The sequence below is a fragment of the Chelonia mydas genome, chromosome 1 (genome assembly GCF_015237465.2).
Source record: "Chelonia mydas isolate rCheMyd1 chromosome 1, rCheMyd1.pri.v2, whole genome shotgun sequence".
Taxonomy (NCBI): Eukaryota; Metazoa; Chordata; order Testudines; family Cheloniidae; genus Chelonia; species Chelonia mydas.
Window position 1 is genome coordinate 39,373,614 of NC_057849.1, and position 25,878 is coordinate 39,399,491.

At 43.0% G+C, this 25,878-nt stretch overlaps 1 protein-coding gene across 7 annotated transcripts in view; it reads left to right on the forward strand.

Moving 5' to 3' along the window:
* The window catches only part of PARP4 (poly(ADP-ribose) polymerase family member 4), a 114,336-nt gene that overhangs the window by 32,233 nt on the left and 56,225 nt on the right, over positions 1 to 25,878 (forward strand). For all 7 annotated transcript variants that reach the window (XR_006286120.1, XM_037890587.2, XM_037890611.2 and 4 more), the window contains exons 12-24: positions 2,027 to 2,125; positions 2,991 to 3,174; positions 5,885 to 6,044; positions 6,620 to 6,744; positions 8,513 to 8,644; positions 8,891 to 8,977; positions 9,582 to 9,746; positions 10,541 to 10,587; positions 12,369 to 12,450; positions 12,852 to 12,989; positions 22,880 to 23,075; positions 23,326 to 23,396; positions 24,354 to 24,541. Coding sequence is in view for 6 of the 7 variants with exons in the window: in XM_037890587.2 (XP_037746515.1) it covers positions 2,027 to 2,125; positions 2,991 to 3,174; positions 5,885 to 6,044; positions 6,620 to 6,744; positions 8,513 to 8,644; positions 8,891 to 8,977; positions 9,582 to 9,746; positions 10,541 to 10,587; positions 12,369 to 12,450; positions 12,852 to 12,989; positions 22,880 to 23,075; positions 23,326 to 23,396; positions 24,354 to 24,541 (1,674 nt within the window). In the remaining variant the exon portion in view is untranslated. The remainder of the gene's footprint in view (positions 1 to 2,026; positions 2,126 to 2,990; positions 3,175 to 5,884; positions 6,045 to 6,619; positions 6,745 to 8,512; positions 8,645 to 8,890; positions 8,978 to 9,581; positions 9,747 to 10,540; positions 10,588 to 12,368; positions 12,451 to 12,851; positions 12,990 to 22,879; positions 23,076 to 23,325; positions 23,397 to 24,353; positions 24,542 to 25,878) is intronic.

The following is a 25,878-nucleotide window of genomic DNA, read 5'->3' on the forward strand; positions in this document are numbered from 1 at the left end:
TTCTATAGCCAAATAAAATTGATTTCTGTCATAATCTTAACAGAATTCATAGATTCTAAGGCAATAAGGGACAATTAGGTTGTCTGGTTGAACTTCCTGTATATCACAGGCCACTAAGAGTATGTCTACACTGCAGTTAAAGAGCCACAGCTAGTCTGTGTCAGCTAACTCAGGCTTGCGGGGCTTGGGTTACGAGGCTGTGGTGTAGTCGTTCAGGCTCTGGGACCCCACGAAGAGGGGTTGTCCCAGAGCCTGGGGTCCACCCTGGGCCTGAGTATTTACACCACTGTTAAACAGCCCTATAGCCTGAGCCTCGCAAACCAAGTCAGCTGATGACCCCTGCGTTGAGCCCAATATCGGTTTTTTTGTTTTTTGTTTTTTTTACTAAAACATACCTTTCAGAAAGACATCCAGTCTTGATTTGAAGAAATCAACAGATAGAGAATCCACTACTTCCTTTGTTAAGTTTAGTCCAAAGGTTTATCACCTTCAAAAATATGTGCCCTGTGTCTAATTTGAATTTGTTTGACTTCGGCTTCTAGTCATTGATTCTTGTTATGCCTCTCTCCTCAAGATTAAAGAGCCCGTCAGTACCAAGCATTTTCTCCCTGTCATGGTACTTATAAACTGTAATCGAGTGACCTCTTAAGGTCTTTAAGTTTCTTGCTGTAAGACATTTTCTCCAGACCTCAAATTATTTTTGTGGCTTTTCTCTGTGCCTGCTTCAGATTTTCAACATCTTTTAAAAAATGTGGACACCAGAACTGTATGCAATATTCTGTTATCAGTCTCACCAGTGCTGTAAACAAAGGTAAAATAATCTGAGAGCTTCTCTGTTTCTACGTCCAAGAACGGTGTTATCCGTTTTTGCCACAGTGTCACACTAGGAGCTCATGTTGAGTTTCTTAGCCACTGTGACTGCAAAATCTTTTTCAGAGTCACAGCTTTGAGGATACCAGCCCCCATTCTGTAGATATTGCCTGTGTTTCTTGTTCCTAGATGTATGACCTTGCATTTGGTTGTATTTAAATATATTTTGTTTGAATGGGCCTGATCTACCAACTGATCCAGATCACTCTGTATGACTGCCCTCACTTTGTCCTCATCCTTATTTACTACTCTGCCAACCTTTGTGTCATCCTCAGATATGATCAGCAGTGTTTGTTTATTTATTTCCAAATCACTGATTTAAAATATTGAACAGCATTGGGCCTAGTGCCAATCCATGAAGAACCCAACTAGAAAAATCCCCATTTGATGATGATTCCCCATTGACAACTGCTTTTTGAGTTCTGTCAGTTAGCTGTTAGTTCTGTCAGTTAGTTCTTAATCTATTTTAGATGTGCTTTATTTATATTATATAGTGCTAATTTTTTCATAAGAATGTCATGCGGTACTAAGTCAAATGGCTTATAAAAGTCTAAGTATATAACATCTATGCAGTTACCAATATCAACCAAATTTGTAAGCTCATCAAAAGTTTAAATCTGATTTGTTTGACAAGATCTGCTTTCCATAAGAGAAGACTAAAATTAAGGATCAAACTGCACTTCACTCTTGGACACTCTACCTTTTATGCCCACCCTTGTTTTGCTTAGATAATGTATGTGTCTGTGATAAGTGTACAGTGTTCCACATAGTATAGGTTATAGAAAAGTAGCACTATTTTGTATAATCAGACAAATATTAAGTGCTAGTTTCATGTTAATCTGGATGTTTGCCAGTGATCACTATTTTGTTTTCACTTTGTAACATGCAGTTCTTATGTGCTAAAACTAGAAAAATAAGGAGTATTTACTGTAATATCCTCTTGATGAACCTCACCCATGGATTTCCCCTATTGTGACTAACTCAGTAATGTCTCTGTTTTACTGAACATTTTCCAGAACTCCCTTTCCATGGTTTCTGTAAACTGTATTTTGTCTGGTTCATTAGTGACACCCTATTTACTCAGTCTGTATTAATCACAGGACTGTATGTCAGGATCCTTCTACCTTCATTAACTGTGATGCTATTTCTTTTCTAGGGGACTCCTTTTACCAAAGATAGTGGTTGAAGACCATGGCGTGGAAAGAACTGATATTGGGAACCTGGGGAGTGGCATTTATTTCAGTGATTCCATCAGGTTTGAAATACTTAGTTATAATACTGTGTTCTTTTGACTGTTAAAGAAATTTAAGTTTCTTTTTGAAATGTTTTAGAGCAGGGGTGGGCAAACTGCGGCGCGCGGTCCAGATCCAGGCCACCAGCCGTTTTAATCTGGTCCTCGAGCTCCCATGGGGAAGCGGGGTCTGGGGCTTTCCCTGCTCTGGTGTTCCACGCAGCTCCCGGAAGCAGTGGCATGGCCCTTCTCTGGGTCCTATGCATAGGGGCAGCCAGGGGGCTCCACTCTGCATGCTACCCCTACCCCAAGCACTGCCCCGCAGCTCCCATTGGCCAAGAACCACAGCCAATGGGAACTGCAGGGGCGGTGCCTGTGGTTGGGGCAGCGTGCAGAGCCGCCTGGCTGCACTTCCATGTAGGAGCTGGAGAAGGGACATGCCGCTGCTTCTGGGAGCCACTTGAGGTAAGTGTCTTGAGGTAAGCCTGCACCCCAGAGCCTCTCCCTGCACCCCAACCCCCTGCCCCAGCCCTGATCCCCCTCCCGTCCTCTGAACCCCTCAGTCCCAGCCCAGAGCACCCTCCGTCACCCCAAATCTCTCCTCTCCAGCCCTACCCCAGAGCCCGCATCCCCAGTCAGAGCCCTCACCCCTTCCTGCACCCCAACCCCAATTTTGTGAGCATTCATGGCCCACCGTACAATTTCTATTCCCAGATGTGGCCCTTGGGACAAAAAGTTTGCCCATCCCTGTGGTCGAGGAATTTTAAGATAATTTTGATGTTGAAAGTTATTCCTTTCCAGTTTTCTACTTTCTATTGAAACTTAAAATAGAAATGCATGTTAATGTAAACTGTATGTGTCTGTGTGTGTGATTTTTCTTTAACTGTAGTACAAGCATTAAGTATTCTCTACCAAGTGAAATGGACGGAACTCGATTGTTGGCTGTTTGTAATGTGGCACTAGGAACCTGCCTGGACTTGTATAAAAAAGATTTGTCATTAACTAATGCACCATCAGGATATAACAGCGTGCATGGAGTCCGTAAAACAGCAAACATCTATTCAGATTTTGAGGTACAGAAATCAGATCCAACCAAAAAAAGGCACTGAGGTTGTTTAAAACTGATTTATTGTGCCAGTGTTAGATAACAGGACAGAGGGAGACTGAATTCCTAGGTTCTATTCCCAGTTCTGCCACTGAGTTACTATGTGGCAATGGGCAAGTCACTATCACTTTTACCTCCATTTCCCCATCAGTAAAGTGCATACAATACCTGCATCACAGGATTTTTAAACATTTGTATAGAGCTTTTGGGACTGTGGCATGAAGGACGCTATTTAAATGAAAAATATTAATATTATTTTATATTACAGTAGAATTTTCCTATAATTTGCTGAGAGGGATTTTATATTGAACTTGGTTCTAACCAAGGGGGGGGGGGGGGCGTATCCTGAATTACTCTGCAACATTTCAGCAGACTTTCATGTCACATAAACCACATACACAATAGGATTTGGAGCCATGGAAGGGTCAACCAGGATTTTTTGTAATGGATGTTGAATATAGTTAGGCTATGTCTATACTAGCTGAAAACCATATTCCACCAGGGTTGCAGCAGTGAATCACAACTTCTTTTCTAGTGTAAACACATCCCTTTAGTAAAGCATTGCTTCACTTTGGGCTTGTCTACACTTACATTTTATAGCGCTCTAACTTGCTGGCTCAGGGGTGTGAAAAATCACCCCCCTGAGCGCAGCAAGTCTGAGCGCTTTAAAGTGCTAGTGTAGACAGGCTCCGAGCTAATCCCCTCATGGAGGTGGATTACCAGGAGCGCTGGGAGAGCCGTCTCCCAGTGCTTGGGCACGACCACACTCGCACTTCAAAGCAATGCCGCGGGAGCGCTGCCACGGGAGTCCTTTGAAGTTTCCAGTGTAGCCATGCCCTTATAGTGAACTTTCATTCCACTATCAACTGTTTGCATTGTGCTAGTTCCCTTGGAATATACCAATTCTTATCTACTCAGATAGGTGCTAAATGCTACATTTCAAGGAACTTTCCCCTGCATCCTATAATTATCACTTTCACATAGTAGAGGGAAAGGGCAAGGAGGATCCTGGCTCCGAGTCACGCTACAGTAGCTTCCAGTAGGGAGTAAAGAGGAGCTGAATAGTATTGCTAAAGTTGCTCCGCACTGAGGGTAGAGAGGTTGCCAAGTATGCAGTTTTTGCAGCCCATTGGGCTATTTATAACTGACAGCAGCAGGGATTTTTTAGCAGTTGCAGGTTGCAGTGTTTTGGGCTATTTTGCTGCCCTGTTGCCACTAGCCATGCTGCTCCAAAGTTGGGAGGGGGACTTCTGATCTGCCTCGCCCCCTGCCCTGCCGAGATGTCCCGCCCTGCTGTCAGGATCTCAGGTCTCAGCCCCCTTCTTGGGTTACATTTGCAGAATGGATGTAAGATGCTGCTGTGCCTTAGTCCCAAAACTTTCTGCTGCTCTCCTTCCCCATACCTGCTGGTGATCGCTGTGACTCCTGGCATTAAGAAGTTATTTAGAGGCATGCTCACTCACAGAAGCTTTTTTGTGTATGGTGTCACAGGGCTTCTGCACCTGTATTTCCCCTCAGAGGTTCAGCAAGGGCACCTGACACTCAGGCTTCCAGCTCTTGCCACTCTTGGGTGGAGACATGCATTTCCAGGCTGGACAGTTCCCTGGCCTTGTCTGTGTAATTCGTAGCACAGTCAGTCTGCCTAGACAGACCTTCTTGCTTTTTCTTCAGAGATGGATAACAGTTAAGGTTACGATTTTGTCATGGTTATTTTTAGTAAAAGTCATACACAGGTCGTGGGCAATAAACAAAAATTTACCGGAACTGTGGCATGTCCATGACTTTTACTAAAAATAACAGGGTAGAGGGGGCTGAGTGGGGGGAAAGAATGACAGCAGGAGCCCAATGGGGGGGGACTTACAGTCCCACCGTCGTGGGGGAGGGGGGCACAGCCCCAGCTTCAGCCCCCACTGCAGCCATGGGGAGGAGTGCACAGTCCTGACTTCAGCTCTGGCCAAAGCCGCGGGATAGGGGCACACAGCGGCGGCTCAGGCTCTGGCCCCAGCCAAGCTCCGGCCCTGGATGAAGCTGTGGGGAGGGAAGGTGCACTGCCCTGGCTCCTGCCACAGCTGTGAGGGGGGCCCACAGACCTGAAGCCATGGGTTGGGGAGGAACAGCCCCACCACTGACAACTGAAGGCGAAGTCACTGAGGTCTGATAAAGTCATGGAATTCATTACCTCTGTGACTAAATAATAGTGTTACAGCTACAGGTATAACTTACGACACAGTTCTTTCCAACCAAGCCTACTTTATTCTTAAGGATAAAATATTTTGGAGAAAACATATTTAAAACAATAAAAGAACCTACATGCATCTTAATAAGCTTAGCAGGCGTTACGCCACCCAAGGGTTTGTTTTTTTTTTGTAGTCACAAATTCCTCAGTTTCAGTTCAGGACAAGCACACGGTCTTTTGAGGTCTCTCTAGGCTAAATTCTTTCAGTGTTCCCATGAGGATTGGTGAACTCCATGGAACAAGGTTCTGCCTGTTTGGTGTATCAGGAGAAGGCCCCAAGTCATTTTAAACTTAGGCTTTTTATCCAAAGGCCTTTTCTTTGTGGGTCTCAGGAGAATCCAGTTTGGACTAGTCTATGCATCTGTAAATCGGTTTACAGTCTTTGTAGGAATACCTGTAGGTTTTATTATGTTTGTAAAATAATTCTCTTTGCTTGCAATAGGATGATGAATTTGTTGTATACAAAACCTGTCAGGTTAAAATGAGATACATTGTTAAGTTTTGTCTTCCTGGAGACCAAATAAAGCAGTTTCAGCCTGGAATTGTGACAGAATTAGCGCAAGATCTGCCAGCGACCTCACATTGTCATTTACAACCCGAAGGTGGACAATATTTCTTGTTTGTAACTGTATTTACATCATGAATGCTCTAGCTATTAATCAATAACTCTTGAATAAAACTGATCAAATACATTTTTAATATAATTTAAAAATTCTTTTGGATTGATTTGCAGCTGTCACCACGAGTTCTTAACTAATATTGGTATCTTGGAAGCATCTGTTTAACAGATTTCCTCTGGGAATAAATATTGAGGCTGGTTTTCTCCTCCTGACAAAGTGCCTTTCAAGAGGCCTAGCAGGAAGTATTCTTGCATAAGTCATCAGACGCTCTTTAAAGAATTCACATTTTACTCCCTAAGAGCTAAACAAAGGTCTTATGAAAGACCTGTCATCAACTCATGATCCCTCAGACAGCCTTTATCTCAGCAATAGAACAATACCATTGTGGGAATTCATAACAGACACTGAGTATTATTTTTAATCCATGTATGCTGAATTACAGTTGTAAACATGGGCCAAATAGCCATTGGTGTGTGGGATTGGCTATTACCCACCACCACCACCACCCAAAACCCCAAACCAAAACACTAATCTTTCTTCAATTTTTTTATGTTTAGACTATGCATTACCAACTGTAAATCTTTTAAACCATGTGAAAACTGGTCTTCAGGACACATCTGGAAACCCAGTCCCTCTTGAAGATATTCATATCAAGGGGAGGATAATAGACTTCATAGCACAGGTACAGTGCACTGTTTATTGTTAGCTCAACTTTTCAGCAACTGACTACTGAGAATTAATTCAAATTGTTATGTACTGTTGAGTCACTTTTAGAAAAATAGACAACTCAATCTCTAAATGAAGATCAGTCTCTTACAGGTCAAAGTATTTTTAAAGGTAAGCAGACAAGTTTTATTTGTAAGTTCTTTGGGCAATGAAAAGATCAGTGAATTTTTGTAATTCCATATTTCAGAATAATTTTTCTGCCTATATGTGGTTAAATCATTGCCAGGAAGAAAGTTGCTGCGATGGAATATGCCTTTCTTTTTTTTTTAAGGGGCTTTCTTGCCTGCCAATTTGATAACTAGGATTGGTGCATTGAGCTTACCAAAATAATGAAAGGCCCATCCCCACGGATGAGGGAGAGGCCCCAAACCCAGAAATCAACAGATTACATGGGAAAAAAATGAAAAAAAGGGATGGAGGTCCAGGATCAAAACAACGAATCCAGGGGGTACACCCATCAGAGAACCGTAGACCAGTGGTTCTCAAACTAGGACCGACACTTGTTCAGGGAAAGGAAAGCCCCTGGCAGGCTGGGCCGGTTTGTTTACCTGCCGCGTCTGCAGGTTCGGCCAATTGCGGCTCCCACTGGCCGCGGTTCGCTGCTCCAGGCCAATGGGGGCTGCGGGAAGTGGCATGGGCCGAGGGATGTTCTGGCTGCCCTTCCTGCAGCCCCCATTGGCCTGGAGTGGCGAACCGCGGCCAGTGGGAGCCGCGATCAGCCGAACCTGCAGACACGGCAGATAAACAAACCGGCCCGGCCCACTGGGGGCTTTTCCTGACGAAGCGGTGGTCCTAGTTTGAGAACCACTGCCCTAGACCATGTCCACTGCTCCGAGGAGTCTAAGGAGTCAGTGGACACGGTCCAGAGGAACCATGCCCAGATGCATGAACAGACAAGGGACTGGAAAAAGGCCCCACATTTGCAGAGATTTCCCCATCCAGCTTCCTCCTCAGGACTGATGAATGGCCATCTTGGATGTGCCAGGCAGTGGTTGATGAAAAGATCTCAGGACTTTGTGGGGACATAGATAGGGAGTGCAGAGAGGAACAGGTGTGGACATAAATTCAGCAGGAACCGCTGGCACTGAAGACTGAAATTCTCCATTTACAGAATAGATATTGTTCCTGGAGAGACAGCACAGGTTTCCCAAGTAGCCATGTCAGTAAAGCTTAACCTGGTTGGACTATCTGCCTTCCTGCCTACTCAGTCCTTCAGTCTTGAGGCTACCAGCACATTTGCAGTGGTGGTTTCTGTGGTGTGGACCCCTGTCCTGTAGACACCAGATTGGTGATATTTGTAAAGTTAGCATTTTCATATAGCCGCAGATGGAAATGATTTTTATTTACTCTTCGCTTAGAGGAGATTTGAATTGATGACCTAGAGATGAAAGACTCGATATTCCATTACCAGTTTCCTGAACCATCCATTCCTGCAAGCACCGGTAGATTTGCTACAATCACTATATGTATGTGTGTTTGAGGTATTCGTGTACAAATAGGGCTTCAGAAAGATAAACCAAGTTGCACTCTGCCTCCTAGCAACATTTTGTAGTGTGAAACATAATAGCACATTTATGCTGTTAAATTTAAAATAGTGAACTTAAACCAAAACCACTAGTACAGAATGACCTATGGGAAGATATACTCTCTACCTATTGTTTTTTTTATCATTATATTTTTTTCACTTAATAGGATTATAAAAGAGATCCATTTCTCTATTTCAGATAGTAGTGTTTCAGACATACACCAATCAAAATGATAATTACATTGAGGCAAAATATGTCTTTCCTTTGGATGGCACAGCAGCTGTATGTGGATTTGAGGCTTTCATCAATGGGAAACATATTGTTGGAAAGGTAAGATGATTTAATATTTCGCTCTTCTAGAGTGCTTTCAGTCCCAAAATTCAAAGCATTAATGAGCGAAGACACACAACATTAGTGTTACTACTACTCTCACGCTGATTTTATACCATTGTCACTTAACTAGATTTTGAGTTTATGGTGTACCACTAAATGACTCTTGGTTAACTGAGACAAGGTAGTTAACTGTGTTCCATATAAAAATAGTTAATTTACTGATTTTGGAGCAATCTTTTGCAGGTTAAAGAAAAGGAACAAGCACATAAGGAATATAGAGACGCAATCAGTCGAGGTGATGGAGCTTACTTGATGGACCAGGATGCTCCTGTATGTTGAATGTCATGGTTTACTATGCATTTTAAAAACCCCAGACTGGTCACATCGTATATTAGTCGCTGAAGTCAGATACCAACAAATCAAGTTTATGACATTGATCCCCAACCCCACAAATACACATGTACTTCACTTTACGCATGAGAGTAGACCCATTGGAATTGTTGCAGAATCATGTCTTTAATGGGAAGGATTTTTTGTTTTGTTTGTTTTTAAATAATGGAAATTATTTAGGCTGCACATTTGATCATTTCAGGAAATTAGTCAAAAATATCCACTGTACGTCCTACAGAAACTAGATTTTGCCAACTCTCTGTAAAATCCTCTTTTAAAAAACAATTTGAACTCTCTCTGTAAAATATTGATTTATGCATAGATACTACTGATGAGTTTTGTCCAGACAGGAATTTTTTAGTAAATTGTTAAAACAGCATAACTTCTTGCCCTTTATCACCATAATTAGTTTTCTTCAAGCCTCTTCGCTGAAGAAATATAGAAAACTAGCATTTGTTTTCTGTACATGACAAAACAAATGATTTATTGCTTTGGAAAATATATAGTTTAAATATGCAGATTAAAGCAAGCATCTCTTTTCTAGGATGTTTTTACTGTAAGTGTTGGAAACTTACCACCTAAAACTACAGTTCTTATCAAAGTCACCTACATCACTGAGCTTAGTTTTCAGGATGGCTGTATTACTTTTCAAATGCCTGCTGCTGTGGCTCCTTGGCAACAAGACAAAGCCTTAAATGAAAACACACAGGTTTGTGCATTTAAAGTATAAACTTAAAGTAGCATCTTATTGGTTTGAAGCAGAAGTACTCCTCTAAGGGTGGTGATTCCACAACAAGTTTGAGGGGAGTTGCAACCATCCTCCCTTTCTTATCTTTTTACATGTTCTTACCGTTTCATTTAAAATTGATTCTAACCCTTATGGCTAAAAGCAAGAGCCTCCAAAAATGTGAACCAAAACAAAAAATAAATCAATGTAGTGATGCCTGCCTGAATCTACTCGAAACAATAGCTCTAAGACAAGGTTCACAACCTGGGTATTGTGACCAGCCTGCCCATATTGTTAAAAGGAAAGTGGTCCTGACTACATGGGATGAAGGCCTAGCATGGGGAAAGGGGTTCCGGGATGGAAAAGGTTGAGAACCACTGTTTTAAAACATGAGTAAATGTAACAGTGTTAGTAATTAAGGGCCCAGGCCTATAGGCTGGCTACTTTTTATAGATGGCCCCCTACACATGATTTCAGTGATGTTCCATGTGGGCATAGAGGTTTTCCCACAGAGAACAGTTTGCAAGAAGGGACAAATGACTTAGTATGTTTTCTCTTTTTAAATATCATCAAGCTTATTCTCCTTCCCATATGTATGTATAATTCCCATATGTTATACTCGCATATTGAGGAAAGAGTTAACCACTGAAAGTGAAAGAAGCTGAGAAAATTGCTGGGTGCTGTGCTACAGTTGCTTTTCTAATAAAAGCAAGAGTGGCACTAAGATCTGTATATTTCATAACAATGGTACATTTATAGTTTTTTATTTTGTGTAGGATACAGTAAAGAAGGTTTGTGTTAAGCAAATAGGAACAAAAAAGGGGTAAGTAACATTTAATAAGATATTTGATAGTCAAAAATGATTTTAAATAGTTTCCTTATTTTTGTTACTAACATCTTAGATTCTTAAATGTGAAGCAGTGTGTAAAATTTAATTTTCACCATTTATGTGGGGTTTATGGCATTTCATTCAGGTTGCATGATGAAAAGACTTTTTACTTTTGATTCAGAACTGCTGCTCTATTTGGGTTACAAACACTACATGGCAATAATTTTTAGGCAAACTCCATCTCCACCCCACTTCGTTGAATATTTTGGATTGTTTGTTTCCTGAAAACATTTCCCTCAGTACCAGGTTTTATAAAAACTTTGCATCACAAAACCTAATCCCTTGGGCCTGCACTACCTGAAAGTGTACTTTTTAAATTGAACTGATTGTTAGCTTTTTCTTTTCATTAACATCTTTAATAATTTTTTTTAATTATATTTCAAATTGTGAATTTTTTTCTGATAACTTAATACTTCTTGAGAAATGGATAATTATAGTTCTACTTCATGCAATGCCTCTGCAGATATCCACTCGCTCCTATTCATGAGCTATTCTGCTAGTAGAAGCAGTAAGAGCTTTAATGGGCACTTGTGCTACTCCAGAAACTGAATTTTCAGTGTTGGAAACTACATAATGCCCATGTACATGTATGCACACAATGTTGCGGCAAAAAGGACTAATCCATAGGCTCAGGGGCTGGAGCACCTACAGGGAAAACTGGTGGGTGCTGAGCACTTACTGGCAACCCACCTATGGTGTTCATATTTTTAAAGGATGTTGGAAAAATTGGGGAGGGTACAGAGAAGAGCCATAAAAATTATTTGAGGGTTAGAAAAAATGCCATATTGTGAAAGACTTAAAAAGCACAATCTGTTTAGCATATCAGATACATGAGCAAGTGATGGCTTGATCATGGTGTGTAAGTACCTTCATGGTGAGAAAATACCAGGTACCAAAGGGCTCTTTAATCTAGTGGCAAAAAGACATAAAAAGAACCAATGGCTGGAAGTTAAAGCTGGATAAATTCAAATTAGAAATAAGGCACAATTTTTTTTAACAGTGAGGGTGATTGTTCCTATGGCTAATCTACCAAAGGAAATGTATGTTTTTCAGGAAGGTACTCTATATTCGTACACAAATTACTGGGCTCATTACAGGAGTAATTGGGCAAAATTCTATGGTCTATTTTATACCAGAGTTCAGACTAGATGATCTCATGGCCTCTTCTGTCCTTAAAAATCTATATATCTATGAATATCCTTAGTGAATCAGCATGTCCGCTGTTTGGAGTGTCTTGGGGATAGAAACTTTTGCAAGGGAAGCATGGGGCAGAAGAGAGCAAGGAGGTCAGATTAGATGATCATGATGGTCCCTTCTAACCTTGAAATCTGAATCTACAAGTCATGCACTGCTTATTGCCTTTACCCTAAGACAGGGGTTCTCAAACTGGGGGTCGGGACCCCTCAGAGGGTCGCAAGGGTATTACATGGGGGTCGCGAGCTGTCAGTGTCCACCCCAAACCCTGCTTTGCATACAGCATTTATAATGGTGTTAAATATATTAAAAAGTGTTTTAAATTTAAAGGGGGCGGGTCACACTCAGAGGCTTTCTTTGTGAAAGAGGTCACCAGTACAAAAGTTTGAGAACTACTGCCCTAAGAGCTGCGAAGGATAGGAAACAGACTGATGTGTTCTGATGGAGGAAGCATGGCATACATGCCAGATATCATCTTCTCCAAAACTGCTTTGTGTGTCAATTGTTTTTTCTTTTTTTAGTGGATTCTGTGTGGCCATGTCTATTGAAATGCCACACAGTATTGAACGCATTCACAGTTGGACGCATACACTTAAAATAAAGGTAAGTAAATCTTCTTGCAACTGTTTTTCTGTTTTAGAGTTTATGTCTTGTATTTTAAAAGGACCCTTTTATATTTTTAAAATAAATTGCATATGATGTTTATATAGGACTCATGTAAACTGGTAATTCCATTTCCTTATATCAAATTAATTTTTTTTCATGTGCACTTTTTAGAATGGAAGTCTTTTAATCTTAAAATACATTCAGAAAAGTGCATGTCACTCTAAAGAAACATATATATTTTTAAATGAAAACCACTATCTTAATGGTAAAAAAACTTCAGGACATCTCATACTTAATGTTACATCTTCAAGCCTGAGTTTTTCTTAAAAGCATGCAGTTTTGTACAATTGAATGCTATTTTGGCAGAAATTGATAAATGTTGGCTTTTTACCCTCTAGAAAACAGACTGCAAAGCCGTAATCAGGACTGTGGAGAACAGTTCCTTGGACACCAGTGGCTTTGCTCTAGAAATCTGGATTTCTCAAGTATATCTACCCAGAATGTGGGTAGAGAAGCATCCAAACAAAGAGAGTGAGGTACAACTGCTACTTCTACTATATATTATCAACTAATGGATTGGCTAAATTCTGCCAGGACGTACCGCTCATATAAATGCTATTGACTTTAGTGGAGAGTAAGTCAGACCAGAATTTGGCCTGATATGGTTAGTTTTGTACTTTGGAAAAATTTAAAGAAATATAAGCCATCAATGTTGAAGAGAAAAAAGATTATGGAACAGTATTTCTGCGTAATTGTCATGAATATACACTTTGTACCTGACTTACTTGTGGTAATGTCTTTTTGATCAATTTAACAAATTCACTCTGTACAGTCATTCATCTTATTGATCTACGTGACCCTTTCCCTTCAGTTTGCTTTCGTATTTTATTTAGCAAGTGCTCCACCCTTTTTGGTCTTTAACTTTAAAGTACACTTTAAAACATTATAAAGCAGGTACATTGAAAAAAGTCTATAGCTAAGTTTTCTTATGTACAGTATTAAAGCACATGCATAATAGCAACAAATTATCTCCTTAACTGTTAATTTGAAGCATTTTCCTGTAGGTCTTTAGAATTATATAAAGAAAAGATTTCTACTCAGATTTAAATCTGAAGAAAGTTATATATTTCACAGTGCACAGAACATAAATGCAGCCATATTTGCCAAATTCAGTGGGGAAAAAAGTACTGCAAAACGAGGGGTGAAATGCTGGCCCCTTTAAAAGCAATGAGAAAACTCCCATGGACTTCAGTGGGGCGAGGATTTCACCCAAAATGTCTTGAGGAGTGAGGAGGGAACTAAAATATGCAACTACTGTATTTGCATCTTTGCAGCCTGCAAGTACAAATTAGTAATAGTTCCTATCAGGACATAGTTCCATTGAAATGGAATTTTCATAATTCTACCTTTTATTTTAGTTGAACTTTCCATAGAATCTTTCTGATATAAGCCCCAGTCCTGCAAACAAGCACACACAAGCTTAAATTGACAAAGTGGAGAGGCCATGGCTTATGTACTCCAAAACCCAGAATGCTGCATACTGTTTTTGTTGCAAACTCTTCCAGTCTAATATTCCAGCCAGATTGGGTTCTACAGGAACAAAGGACTGGAAAAGTCTGGCTAGAAATCTGGCATGCCATGAGAAGGCAGCAAATCACCAGAGAGCATTCCATAGGTGGAAAGAGCTTGAGATGAGATTAAGGTTAAAGGCCATCGTAGATGATCAGCATCAAGAGAAGATTGCATCAGAGTCTCTTTACTGGCAAAATGTTCTGAAAAGGCTCATTGCCACTGTGAGAATGGTTGCTACCCAAAAGCGAGCACTGCATTGCACTTCAGATCAGCTGTATGTGCCAAATAATGGAAACTTCCTTAAAATTGTGGAGCTGATGGCTGAGTTTGATGCTGTACTCCAGGAGCATCTAAGAAGAGTCACCACCCCAGAAATGTACACACACCAGTACCTTGGAAAAACAGTTCAAAATGAGATCATACAATTACTGGCAACAAAAGTCAAACAGAAGTTTGTGGAAGATCTGAAGTCAGCAAGATATTACTCTGTTATTCTGGACTGCACACCTGACATCAGCCATACGGAACAAATGACTTTAATGGTGTGTTTTGTAACAACAGAACCTAGTGAAAATGTCCCTGCAGTGGTGACTGTCAGAGAGCATTTTCTAGAATTTATTGACATTGATGATACTACAGGAGCTGCTATGACAAATGTTCTTCTCAAAAAACTGGAAGATAGCTGACATGAGAGGTCAGGGCTACGATAATGGTGCCAACATGAGAGGAAACAACAGAGGAGTGCAGACACGGATCCGAGAGCTAAACCCTCAACCTCTTTTTTGTCCCATGCAGTTCTCATTCATTGAACTTGGTGGTCAGTGATGCAGCATCAGCTTCTAGTGAGGCTGCTGAATTTTTTAATGTAATTCCAAGCATCTATGTATTTTTCTCTGCATCAACTCATCGATGGCAAATTTTGAAGCGACATCTAGGAACATCCTCTCTGACACTGAAACCACTGAGTGCCACACAATGGGAAAGTTGAGTGGAGGCGATAAAGCCTATCAAACACCAAATTGGGAAGATAGATGATACCCTCATTGCCATTATGGAGGATAATGCTATGACAGGAACTGTTCATGGGAGAACAGTGGCAGATGGAAATGGAATCACCAGAAACGTACATAACTTCAAATTTATGTGGCTTAGTGTTGTGGCATGACGTACTGTTTGAAATAAATGTTGTAAGCAAGAGACTCCAAGGTGTTGACCTTGATCTATCTGGAGCAATGGAACAACTGGACAAAGCAAAGTCATACCTACAGTCTTACCGGTCAGATGAGGGATTTCAAAACATTCTGAAGAGTGCACAGAAGTTGGCAGAGGAACTTCACACTGAAGCTATTTTCCCACCCATTCAAGAATACAAGAGTCACTGAAGAAGAAAACATTTTGATTATGAGGCACGGGATAATCCCATAAGAGACCTCAAACAATAATTCAAAGTTGAATTCTTTAACCAGGTGCTAGATTGTGCAATACAGTCAGTTGAAGAACGTTTCATGCAGCTCAAGGAACACAGCAGTATATTTGGGATGTTGTACGATACTCCAAAACTCCTCACTATACCTGAAGAAGACCTACACCAGCAATGCAGGGCACTAGAGACAGTGTTGACACATGATGACATGCGCGATATTGATGCGAGTGATTTAGGTGATGAACTGAAAGCCCTTTCAAGATATATTTCAGCAGGATCAACTCCAAAGGCTGTTCTGGAATATATATGCACAAATAAGATGACCACCCTCTTTCCAAATGCTTTTGTTGCTCTGCGCATACTTCTAACACTTCCTGTAACAGTTGCCAGTGGAGAACCCAGTTTCTCCAAGCTAAAGTTAATAAAAACACTTCTACGCTCCACAATGACACAGGAGAGGCTGGTCGTCCTTGCAACCATCTCAATAGAGCATGAGCTGGCCCAGACTGTGGACCTTCAGCAGTTCAAACTTTGCAACCACGAAGCCACGGAAAGCACCACTTTGATTATTCAAACAGATAAAGATGCCAGTGTTTACTATGCAGACAAGAAAAGTTACATGTGCTGTTCAGGCATTTGAAAGTTAAGTGTGACTTAAAATTTTTGAACAACGCATTTTAAGTTGTTAGTTCTCCTTTATTGGGGTAGGTAGCACAGAGTACCATTAGAGGAGTAGAAAAGGAAGAAGGAAGACTTGAGACCATTCAATGTTTTGGCCCAAGGGGGTATGAGGGAGTCATTTGAGCTCCCCGCCTCAGGTGCCAAAATGTTGTGGGCCGCCTCTGCGTCCACGACCCGGCACCGGTCTCCCTCCATGGCTCCGGTCAAGAAGTTGAAAAAGACTGTGAGGGGAAGATCTCTTACCTCCCTCAAGGGAAAGGAGAGGGCAGGGGGCTCGCCAGGACCCATGCCAGGCAGCTCAGCTCCGCCTCGGGAAGTCGGGCCCCAGTTCAAGTCGAGCAGTGCAGCCTATCCCATGCCTTGCCTGCGACTCAAGATAGTGGTGCAGGCCGCGGACAGTTTCAGATGCTATCAATGCCCGAAGCCCTTCAAGCAGCTCAAGAGATCCTGACGCTCTCAGTGCCGCCCTCACCGGCTCCAGCGGTACCCCGATCTCGAGGAAAACCCGCACTGGGATATGTGTGTGTGTCCCCGCCTCAGCAGTACTGTTCCCCATCAAGAGGGATGTCCCACAAGCGTTCACCCACCTCTTCAATCCCCGCACCAGGGCATCAATCGAGGGATTCAAGGCGTACCTTGCTGGTAGATTGGCGCAGAGCCTCTGAGGCATGCGCCACCCCGCAAGAACTCCAGGACCGGCCCTGACCATCTTCAAGGGATCAGTACCAATCCCAGGACTGATCGGGAACCAGAGATTGCCGATCGCCGGGCCGTCAAAACCCGTCTCCAAAAAGAAGTTCACCCTACTCAGACGATCCTCCCAGCAACTGGCTTGTAGTAGCTCCCAGTCCCATTCAACATCCCAGTACCGGTAGAGGCATGAGGCGTGGATCGCCAGGTATCTGACGCAGATCTACCAAATGCCGTCGGTCCCCAAGATAGTGTCACTCGGACAGGTCAGCTTCAGGATGCAGCAACTGGCACCAGTCAGACAAGAGTCACTGCTTAGCCCAATCCTGGTCACCTGGGACCGATCACTCCTCTGGTAGCTCCAGCTCAGAGCAAGGTTCCCTGACTGTGGGAAAAGCCCCGGTACCGATGGTGCCGACTACATTATCATCACCAAAACCTGTCCCATGGCCCCAAGCGCAGTGCCCAGCGCCATGGTACCCGTGGAACCCTTGTGGGTTCACCCAGCCTTCCCAGGAGACTTTGGGGGTAAAACCCCGCAGGTCCAGGAGGACCCAGGGGAGCAAGCTGTTGGACCACCAATGGACATGGAGATTTCCACAGCACCGGCATCATCCTCGTCATCACCAGATGAGGCTATCACAGGACCCCCTCACCCAGTTCCTCAGGATGACGCCAGAGCGCACCAGGAACTTTTGAAGAGGGTCACTTGTAACCTGGGGCTTCAGGCAGAGGAACTGGAAGAGCCCTCGGACTGTCTGTTTGACATCCTCTGATCCTCAGCCCCTGCCAGGGTGGCTCTACCCCTTCATTAAGGAGTTTCTAAGATCACTAATGCCCTGTGGCAGACCCCCTCTTCCATGGACCCTGTCTCTAAAAGGGCTGAACGCAAGTACTTTGTGCCAACCAAAGGGCACAAGTACTTATACACCCACACTGCCCCAATTCCCTTGTGGTTGAGGTGGTCAAGGAGAGTCAAGGATAACCTGGGGCCACCCCCAGAAATAAAGACTTAAGGAGGCTGGATCTTTTTGGCTGTAAGGTTTATTCATCTTCCAGCCTTCAGCTGAGAGTGGCCAACCACCAAGCTCTCCTTTACCGATATGACTTCAATATGTGGCAAGCCATGGCCATATTCGAAGGGTCGCTCCCCAAGGCTTCCAAGAAGGAGTTCTGAGCGATCCTCAATGCGGGCACAACTGCGGCCAGGGCTGCCCTCCAGGTGGAGTCAGATGCTGCTTCCCACACCATGGCTTCCGCTATCTCCATGTGGCGAGCCTCTTGGCTGCTCCTCTCTGGTTTGTCCACTGAGGCTCATCAGTCAGTGCTGGACCTGCCCTTTGACCGGTGGTCCCTATTTGAGACAGCAAATTGCACAGCCTCAGAGACTCCTGCATCTCCCTAAAAACCCTGGGTCTCTACATCCCAGCTCTGGTATGTAAGTGGTTCAAACCGCAGCAGTCGCAGGGCCAGGAGAGTCAGCCTCGGCAGGACCAGCCCCATAAACAAGCCAAGGGCTACAAGCATCGCCCGAACCACCTGCTTCTACCCTCTGCCCAATTGGGCTTGACCCGTAATAAGCAGGGAGCCAAACGGTCATTTTGAGGGTGTGCCCAAGGGCGACCTACCAGACTATTCCCTGGATCCATCTTTCCCAGTGTTCTCCAACTGCCTTTCCCTCTTCCTCCCTGCCTGGACGACTATAACCTCGAACCAATGGGTCCTCAGCATGGTGGAACAGGGTTATACCCTCCAGTTCCTTTCTAACCCCCACTTCCCACTTGCCTTCCCCATCCCTCTTCAGGGACCCCTCTCTTGAGAGTCTCCTTGCGCAGGAGGTAAAGGGGTTACTACAGCTTGGTGTGGTGGAAGAAGTTCCTCTTGAGTACAGGAACATGGGGTTTTGTTCCCAGTACTTTTTAATCTCAAAGGCCAAGGGCAGTCTACGGCCCATGCTGGACCTGCGAGACCTCAACAAGTGCCTAAAGAAGTTAAAAGTTCTGCATGCTCTCTGGGCCTACTGGTAAACGACAAAAAGTCAACGTTAGTGCCAGTGTAGAGGATAGAGTTAATAGGAGCAGTCCTCAACTAGACCTGTGCCAGGGTATTCCTGCCGCTGGAAAGGTTCCACGTGTTAATGGACCTCATCACTGAAGTCTCCGCATTCCCTCTGATTACAGCCAGGGTCTGTCTGCGCCTCCTGGGTCACATGGCAGCGTGCACTTATGTGGTCCATCATTCCAGGCTCCAAATGCGGCCCCTGCAACAATGGCTGGGGATGGTTTATTCCCAGTCCAGAGACCCCCTGGAAAAGATTGTTACCATTCCCCAGGCGATACTTACCTCGCTGCGATGGTGGACCGATCGTAGGACAGTCTTGGAAGGGGTTCTGTTTGACAGCCCCCCTCACTCCATCGAGTTGGTGTCAGACGCCTTGGACCTCGGCTGGGGTGCTCATCTCAGCAATCTCCAGACACAGGTGATGTGGTCCCTGGAGGAGGCGAAGTTGCACATAAACGTCAAAGAGCTCCGAGCAGTCTTGCTGGCGTGCGGAGTCTTCCTGCCCCACCTGTCAGGCAAGGTGGTACGAGTCCTGACGGACAACACAGCCCCATCAACAGGCAAGGGGGAGCGCGCTCGTTGGCTCTCTGTCAGGAGGCGCTCCATCTATGGGACTTCTGCTTCAGCCACTAAATCCACCTGGAAGCTTGTCACCTTCCCGGTGTCAAGAATACGCTGGCGGACCAGCTCAGCAGGGACTTCTCTCACCACGAGTGGTCACTCCATCCAGAGGTAGCCTGCATGATCTTCCAAAGGTAGGGAACTCCCCAAGTTGACCGGTTCGCTAGCAGACAGAACCGGAAATGCCACCGGTTTTGCTCTCAACAAGGTCTAAGCAAGGGCTCGCTCTCCGATGCCTGCCTTCTTGTCGTGGTCAGGGAGCCTGATGTACGCGTTCCCTCCAGTTCCACTCATCAGCAGGGTCCTGGCAAAGATCAAGAGAGATAAAGCACAGGTTGTTTTGATTGTCCCAGCGTGGCCTTGCCAACATTGGTTCGGCACACTCATGAACTTGTCAGGGGCACCTGCCGGACCTACTGTGACAGGACCATGGTCAGCTCTTCCACCCCAATTTTGAGTCCCTCCACCTCTCGGCCTGGATGCTGCATGGCTGAATCCGGAGGAGCAGACCTGTTCGGAAGGAGTCCAACAGGTCTTCCTGCGGAGTAGGACAAGGTTTTCCTTCTGGGCATCTGAGCATGGCATCTCTCCCTCACATTCTTTCATACAGGCTGTCCTGGACTAACTGCTCCATTTGAGGAACCGGGGCCTGGCACACTTTCCCATTAGACTGCATCTAGCAGCCATTTCCACATTTCACCCACTGATCCAAGGACAGATGGTGTTTTCCCATGACATGACGGTCAGATTCTTGAGAGGGCTCAAGAAACTCTTCCCACAGGTATGGACTCCTGTCCCACAGCAGGATCTTAACTTGGTCCACCCTAGGCTCACCGGCCCACCCTTTGAGCCACTGGGTTCCTGCTCCCTTGCCCACCTGTCACGGAAGGCCGCGTTCCTGGTGGTGGTGACGTCAGCAAGATGGGTCTCTCAAATTAGAGCCTTGACCTTAGAACCTCTTGTACGCAGTCTCCTACAAAGATAAGGCTCAGTTGTGGCCCCACCGGGCCTCCTGCCAAAGGTGGTCTCCACCTTCCATATGAACCAGGACATCTTCCTCCCGGTGTTCTGTCCCACACAGCACAAGACCAGTGAGGACAGACGTCTTCACTCCCTGGACATCCAGAGGACCTTGGCTTTCTACTTAGAATGTACCAAGCCTTTCTGAAAATGGATTCAACTCTTCATCACTACAGCAGATAGGATGAGGGGTCACCCGGTGTCCTCATGCAGGATTTCCAATTGGATCACCTCGTGCATAAGGACCTGTTACGACCTGGCAGGGGTTCCGCTGCCGCTGATTGTCATAGCCCACTCAGTGAGAGCACAGGCATCTTCGACGGCCTTCCTGGTACCACATCCCTATCCACGACATCTGTAGAGCCGCAACATGGTCCTCTGTTCACACATTTACTGCTCATTATGCCATCACTCAGCAGGCCAGGGACGACACTGGGTTTACCAGAGCTGTGTTGTAATCCACACTTCTGTGAACTCCTACCCACCTCCAGGGATACTGCTGTGGAGTCACCTAATATGGAATGGACATGAGTAAGCACTCAAGGAAGAAAAGACAGCTACATTTTCCATAACTGGTATTCTTCGAGATGTGTTGTTCATGTCCATTCCACAACCCGCCCTTCTTCCCCACTGTTGGAACTGGGGGTGGGTGGGGGGAGCCAGCAGCATCCCTTATACCATGTCATGTGGGTGCCACTCCAGAGGGCGCTAGAGCCGGTCCCCTACGGATACTGCTGAGGGAAAAACTTCTGGCACCGGTGCATGTGGCGAGCACACACATCTGATATGGAATGGACATGAGCAACACATCTGGAAGAACACCAGTTATAGAACAGGTAACTGTCTTTTGCTGTTCCAGCCCTTGGAGTTATGGATCCTTTTAAGCCGGGGGGGAAAGTAATAAAGAAAAGAACAAAACAGCTCTTTAGTTTGTTTTCCTTGTGGGGAGTTCAGTCTCTCATTTTTTTCCCTTTTTATCAGGGTTGCTTAGTTCAAACGAACAATTAGTCAATCAAGATTTGCCTCTTAGGTGGTGGCCACCTACTCCCAGTCTTCCCTTAAGTGGGGAGGAAATGAGAGTGCCCTACTTCCTTCTCCGGGCTCCAATCCTCTCCTCTCTGTTTGAAAGTCATCTCTACTCTTCCGTCTCCTTCCACTGAGCACCTCCTTGTCCCACTGAAAGCCTTAGGGTTGTCCTGATTGGCTATACCTGATTAACTCCCTGGGTGGATCCTCTTATTCTAGAATTCTGAACTTTAGTTTTGGAACAGAAGTTGATTAAGCAAATTCAGAATAATTCATCCACACAAAGAATTAATCAGGAATAGCTATTTCGCTAGAATTGCACTTCAGACCTTAATTCGAATTAACTTCTACTGTAGACAAGCCCTTAGCTTTTTATAGTCTCTCTGTTCATAAGACACAGCTGGTGGTTTCACCTTTCCATTACCTAAAAGGCCACAGCTGTAGTCTCTCTCAAGTCCTGGCATCAATCTCTCATGGTTCAGCTGAGGATGGAATATGCTTATCTCACCACACCATAGATGGTAACCCATGATCATACTGGAGGGAGGGATTCCACTATGTGAGAAAATTTTAAAACAATATATACAATCTTTTGTATAACAAAGTAGGTACCTGCTGTAATAAACTTGTACTGAATTCATGGGTTTCTTTTCTGTATTTCCACTCTATAAGCTTAGAGAATGCAGGTTTTTGAACTTTTTAACCAATCACAAGTGCAAGGCAATACAGTGCACGCTTGTTCTCCTGTTTTCTTCAGGAAAAACATTGTACTTTTAAATAAATCTATTTTTAAAATTCTAGGACTTCTCATGAAGTGACGATGGTGTTGATGATTTTAAAAAAATAAGGCTGTTTCTTATTTCCGAGAAACAACTCCATTCTGATTGCAGAAAAGTAAAATAGATGGAACAGAAAACACTTGAAAACTTCCCACTGAGTTTCTTACCCACGAGGGATGAGCTAGGGATATGGGACAGGGAGAGCTACTCTCGTCAAGATTTAACACAAACAAACAAAAACCCCACTTGCTCACCTCTAGACCAGTGGTTTTCAACCTTTTTCCATTTGTGGACCCCTAAAAAATTTCAAATAGAGGTGCGGACTCATTTGGAAATACTAGACCGTCTGCGGACTCTCCGGGGTCCACAGACCACAGGTTGAAAACCACTGCCTGAGACATTTGGCTTTATTATGTTCAGATGCCACAATAATGGGTGACCTTATGAAAACCTAGATACATATAGTGATCTTTGTAAAATGTTTAGCACCCTTTTGGCACTATATAAATAACAGTGGTGCATTGTGTTGATTATCAAACTCTTCTTTCTTCAGGCATGCATGCTTGTATTTCAACCAAAGTTTGAAACAAAGTTTAAAGGAATCCAGCTGTCTGGAGAAATTATTATTTGTCTAGATTGCTCCAATTCCATGGAGGGTTCAACACTGCAACAAGCAAAGAAGATTGCTCTCCATGTTCTACAAATGTCTTGTTTTAGACAGAGAGTGAATGTTATCAGATTTGGCACAAGTAAGTTTTCTTTTGTTGGATGCTGACTTTTATTACTTTCTTGTCATCCTTATCTTTATGCTCATCAAGCAGTAATATATTAAACTGGAAACCTGACGGTCTCTATTATTTAGTAGTAGAGAATACTTTTATTGTGGTTTTTCTAATAGTAAAAATGAAACCATTCACTGCATAATGTCACCATTCCTAAGTTAATGAAATATAACTTAATGTTGAAAGGAAGAACTTAATTTCAGTTTTCACGCCACAGATTTCACAGAATTTTCTTCATATTCAAAGGATATCAAAAGTGATCTTGCAGCAGTGAAGGAGTTTATTATCGTAAGTAAAATTGTTTTTCTCTGCATGCTACTGAGTGTTTCTTTGCCCGCAGGGATTCCATGTAACGTCCACCATCATGTTGTTTTGTGGCTTTATTTGAGGCCACCTTCTAAATTACTTCCATGGCTTATTTGAGTAGTATCCAAGAGCCCATTGTCCCTGGTAACAGGTGCATCATCTCTGTTGTATGTCCTGTTATAGCTCAGTGAAAATTTAAGGTAACTCATGGTAGGTGTTAGTCATAGGACAATAAAAGTTGGAGATGGGAGAGTCATATTGGATCATCCAGTTGATCTTCCTGAAATTTAGGATTATTCTATATTTATGATCTCGTCCAGTCTGGTTTTAAATGATTCCTCAAGTGATGGAGCTTCCACTCCTTCCTTTGGAAAACTTCTCTGCAGCATAATAAATCTGACTACCAGGAAATCTTCCTGATGTTCCTCCTAAATTGTACCTTTTAAAATGTCATGCCCCCTCCCTTTGCCCTCTGGTGACTTTGTAGCAGGACAGGAACAGGTACAGACATCCATGTGAACCTCCCTGCTCTCACAGCACCATCTTTCTGGCAGTGAAGACAGCACTTGAATATGCCAGTGCACTTGGTCATCCCAATGAAAGGCAAATTCAATTGGCACTATCTTGGAAGGAAGATTAGATTGTAAATTCTGGAGTGAAGGGATTGTCTTTTTGCTCTGTGTTTGTACAACTTCTAGCACAGTGGGGTTCTGGTCCATGACTGGGACTCATAGGCACTGTCACAATACAGATAATAACTACTACAGGATGGCAGAAGGCAAGCTCAGATGTAAGAAGCGAGCAATCACTTGTACTTGGAAACCAGGAGAAATTTACCATGGGAAGGAAAACTTAACTCTTCACTATAGTTTATTCTGGGGAAAGTTAGAAATAAAATCCAAACTTTCAGATAATCATTTTATTATTTTTTCTCTTTAGTCTGCTACACCTACAATGGGAAATACTGACTTATGGAAAACCTTACGTTATTTAAGTTTGTTGTATCCTTCTCAAAGAGGGCGTAACATTCTTCTTCTATCCGATGGGCACATTCAGAATGAGAGCATGACCATCCAAATTGTGAAAGAGAATGTCAGACACACCAGGTTATTTACATGTGGTTTTGGGTAAGTACAAAATGAATGAACAGTTGTACTGTGCTGTGCTTCAGACTTAAAAATCACTGATCATTTTACTTGAAATGAAATGTCAATGTGTTGAGGATCATAAGGTTTGTGAATGTGTTGTCTTTATCATGTACATATAGATGGAATGCAAAAAAGTGAATGCCACATTCTACAATTAAAATAAAAAATTCCAGGAAATTCAAATTTGAGATTCCCTCAGTAGAATTTACTTTGCACATATGTAGTTTTGTCTATTCCTCTCATTCTTCTGAAATGTGTAATTTTAATATATTCCTGTTTAATGTGCAAAGCATGCCTTAGAATGGGAAATAATTAAAATTGTTGAAACTTTAACTTTTAACATTTCCTGACACCATAACTTTAATAGTGCAGTAACATCGTTTTCTGCATTGATTTTTTTTTAAATAAAGATTTAAAAAGAAATTACCGCTGCTTTCTAAAATAAGCACTTAATTGGTTCTAATTAGGCTTTGTCTAGACTAGGATTTAAAGATGTGTTAAAAGATGTTAGCTAACATGTTCTGACTAACATGTTGCAAGAGTCTAGTGTAGATTTTTGAGGGCTTGTCTACATTAGAAAGTTATACCACTTTTACTCTATTGGTACAACCCCCCTAGTGCGGCTGCAGTTATATTGGTATTAAAGTACTTTACACTGGTATAGTATTCCCACATGGGTAAGGGAATAACGAAACCATTACAAGTTACCTTTATACCGGTATAACTGAATCCATGCTCGGGCTCTTATGGTATAACTATTTCAGTAAAAAAATTACACCCAACATACTTATACTGGTGTAGCTTTTAAGCATAGACCAGACCTCAAAGTATACTGTTAACATATTAAACTGATTGAGTTAAAGTAATAATGGTGAATGAGACATAACAGAGATAAATTCACGCCTTTCCTGATGCTGTTGATTGGATAGAGACAGTTTTATGCAAAGCTGAATTAACAGAGAAGCAGTGCATCTTTTTATATTGTGATGGTTGTATATCGGCAACTGAAGAAAATAGATTTTTTTTTTTAAATGAAAGGTTAGAATTTTTAGAATATTGCAAAATGCAATAATGGTTGTAAAGAGACTTTAAAATTGTGCATGCCACGCTTTCTCTCAGGCCTGTGAATTTTGTCCTATTTTTGAGGTAAATGCAGTTTTATTCCTTCATTTTTATTGTTTTTTTTTTTCAATTAATTTTCACCCTGTCAATGGTGTAACATTTTTTTAGCAGTAAGTCCTTTATCTTGAGAAAATGGGTTTATCAGATCCTATTTTCTTTTTTTGCTATGCCACCCCACTTAAAGTTACAGATTA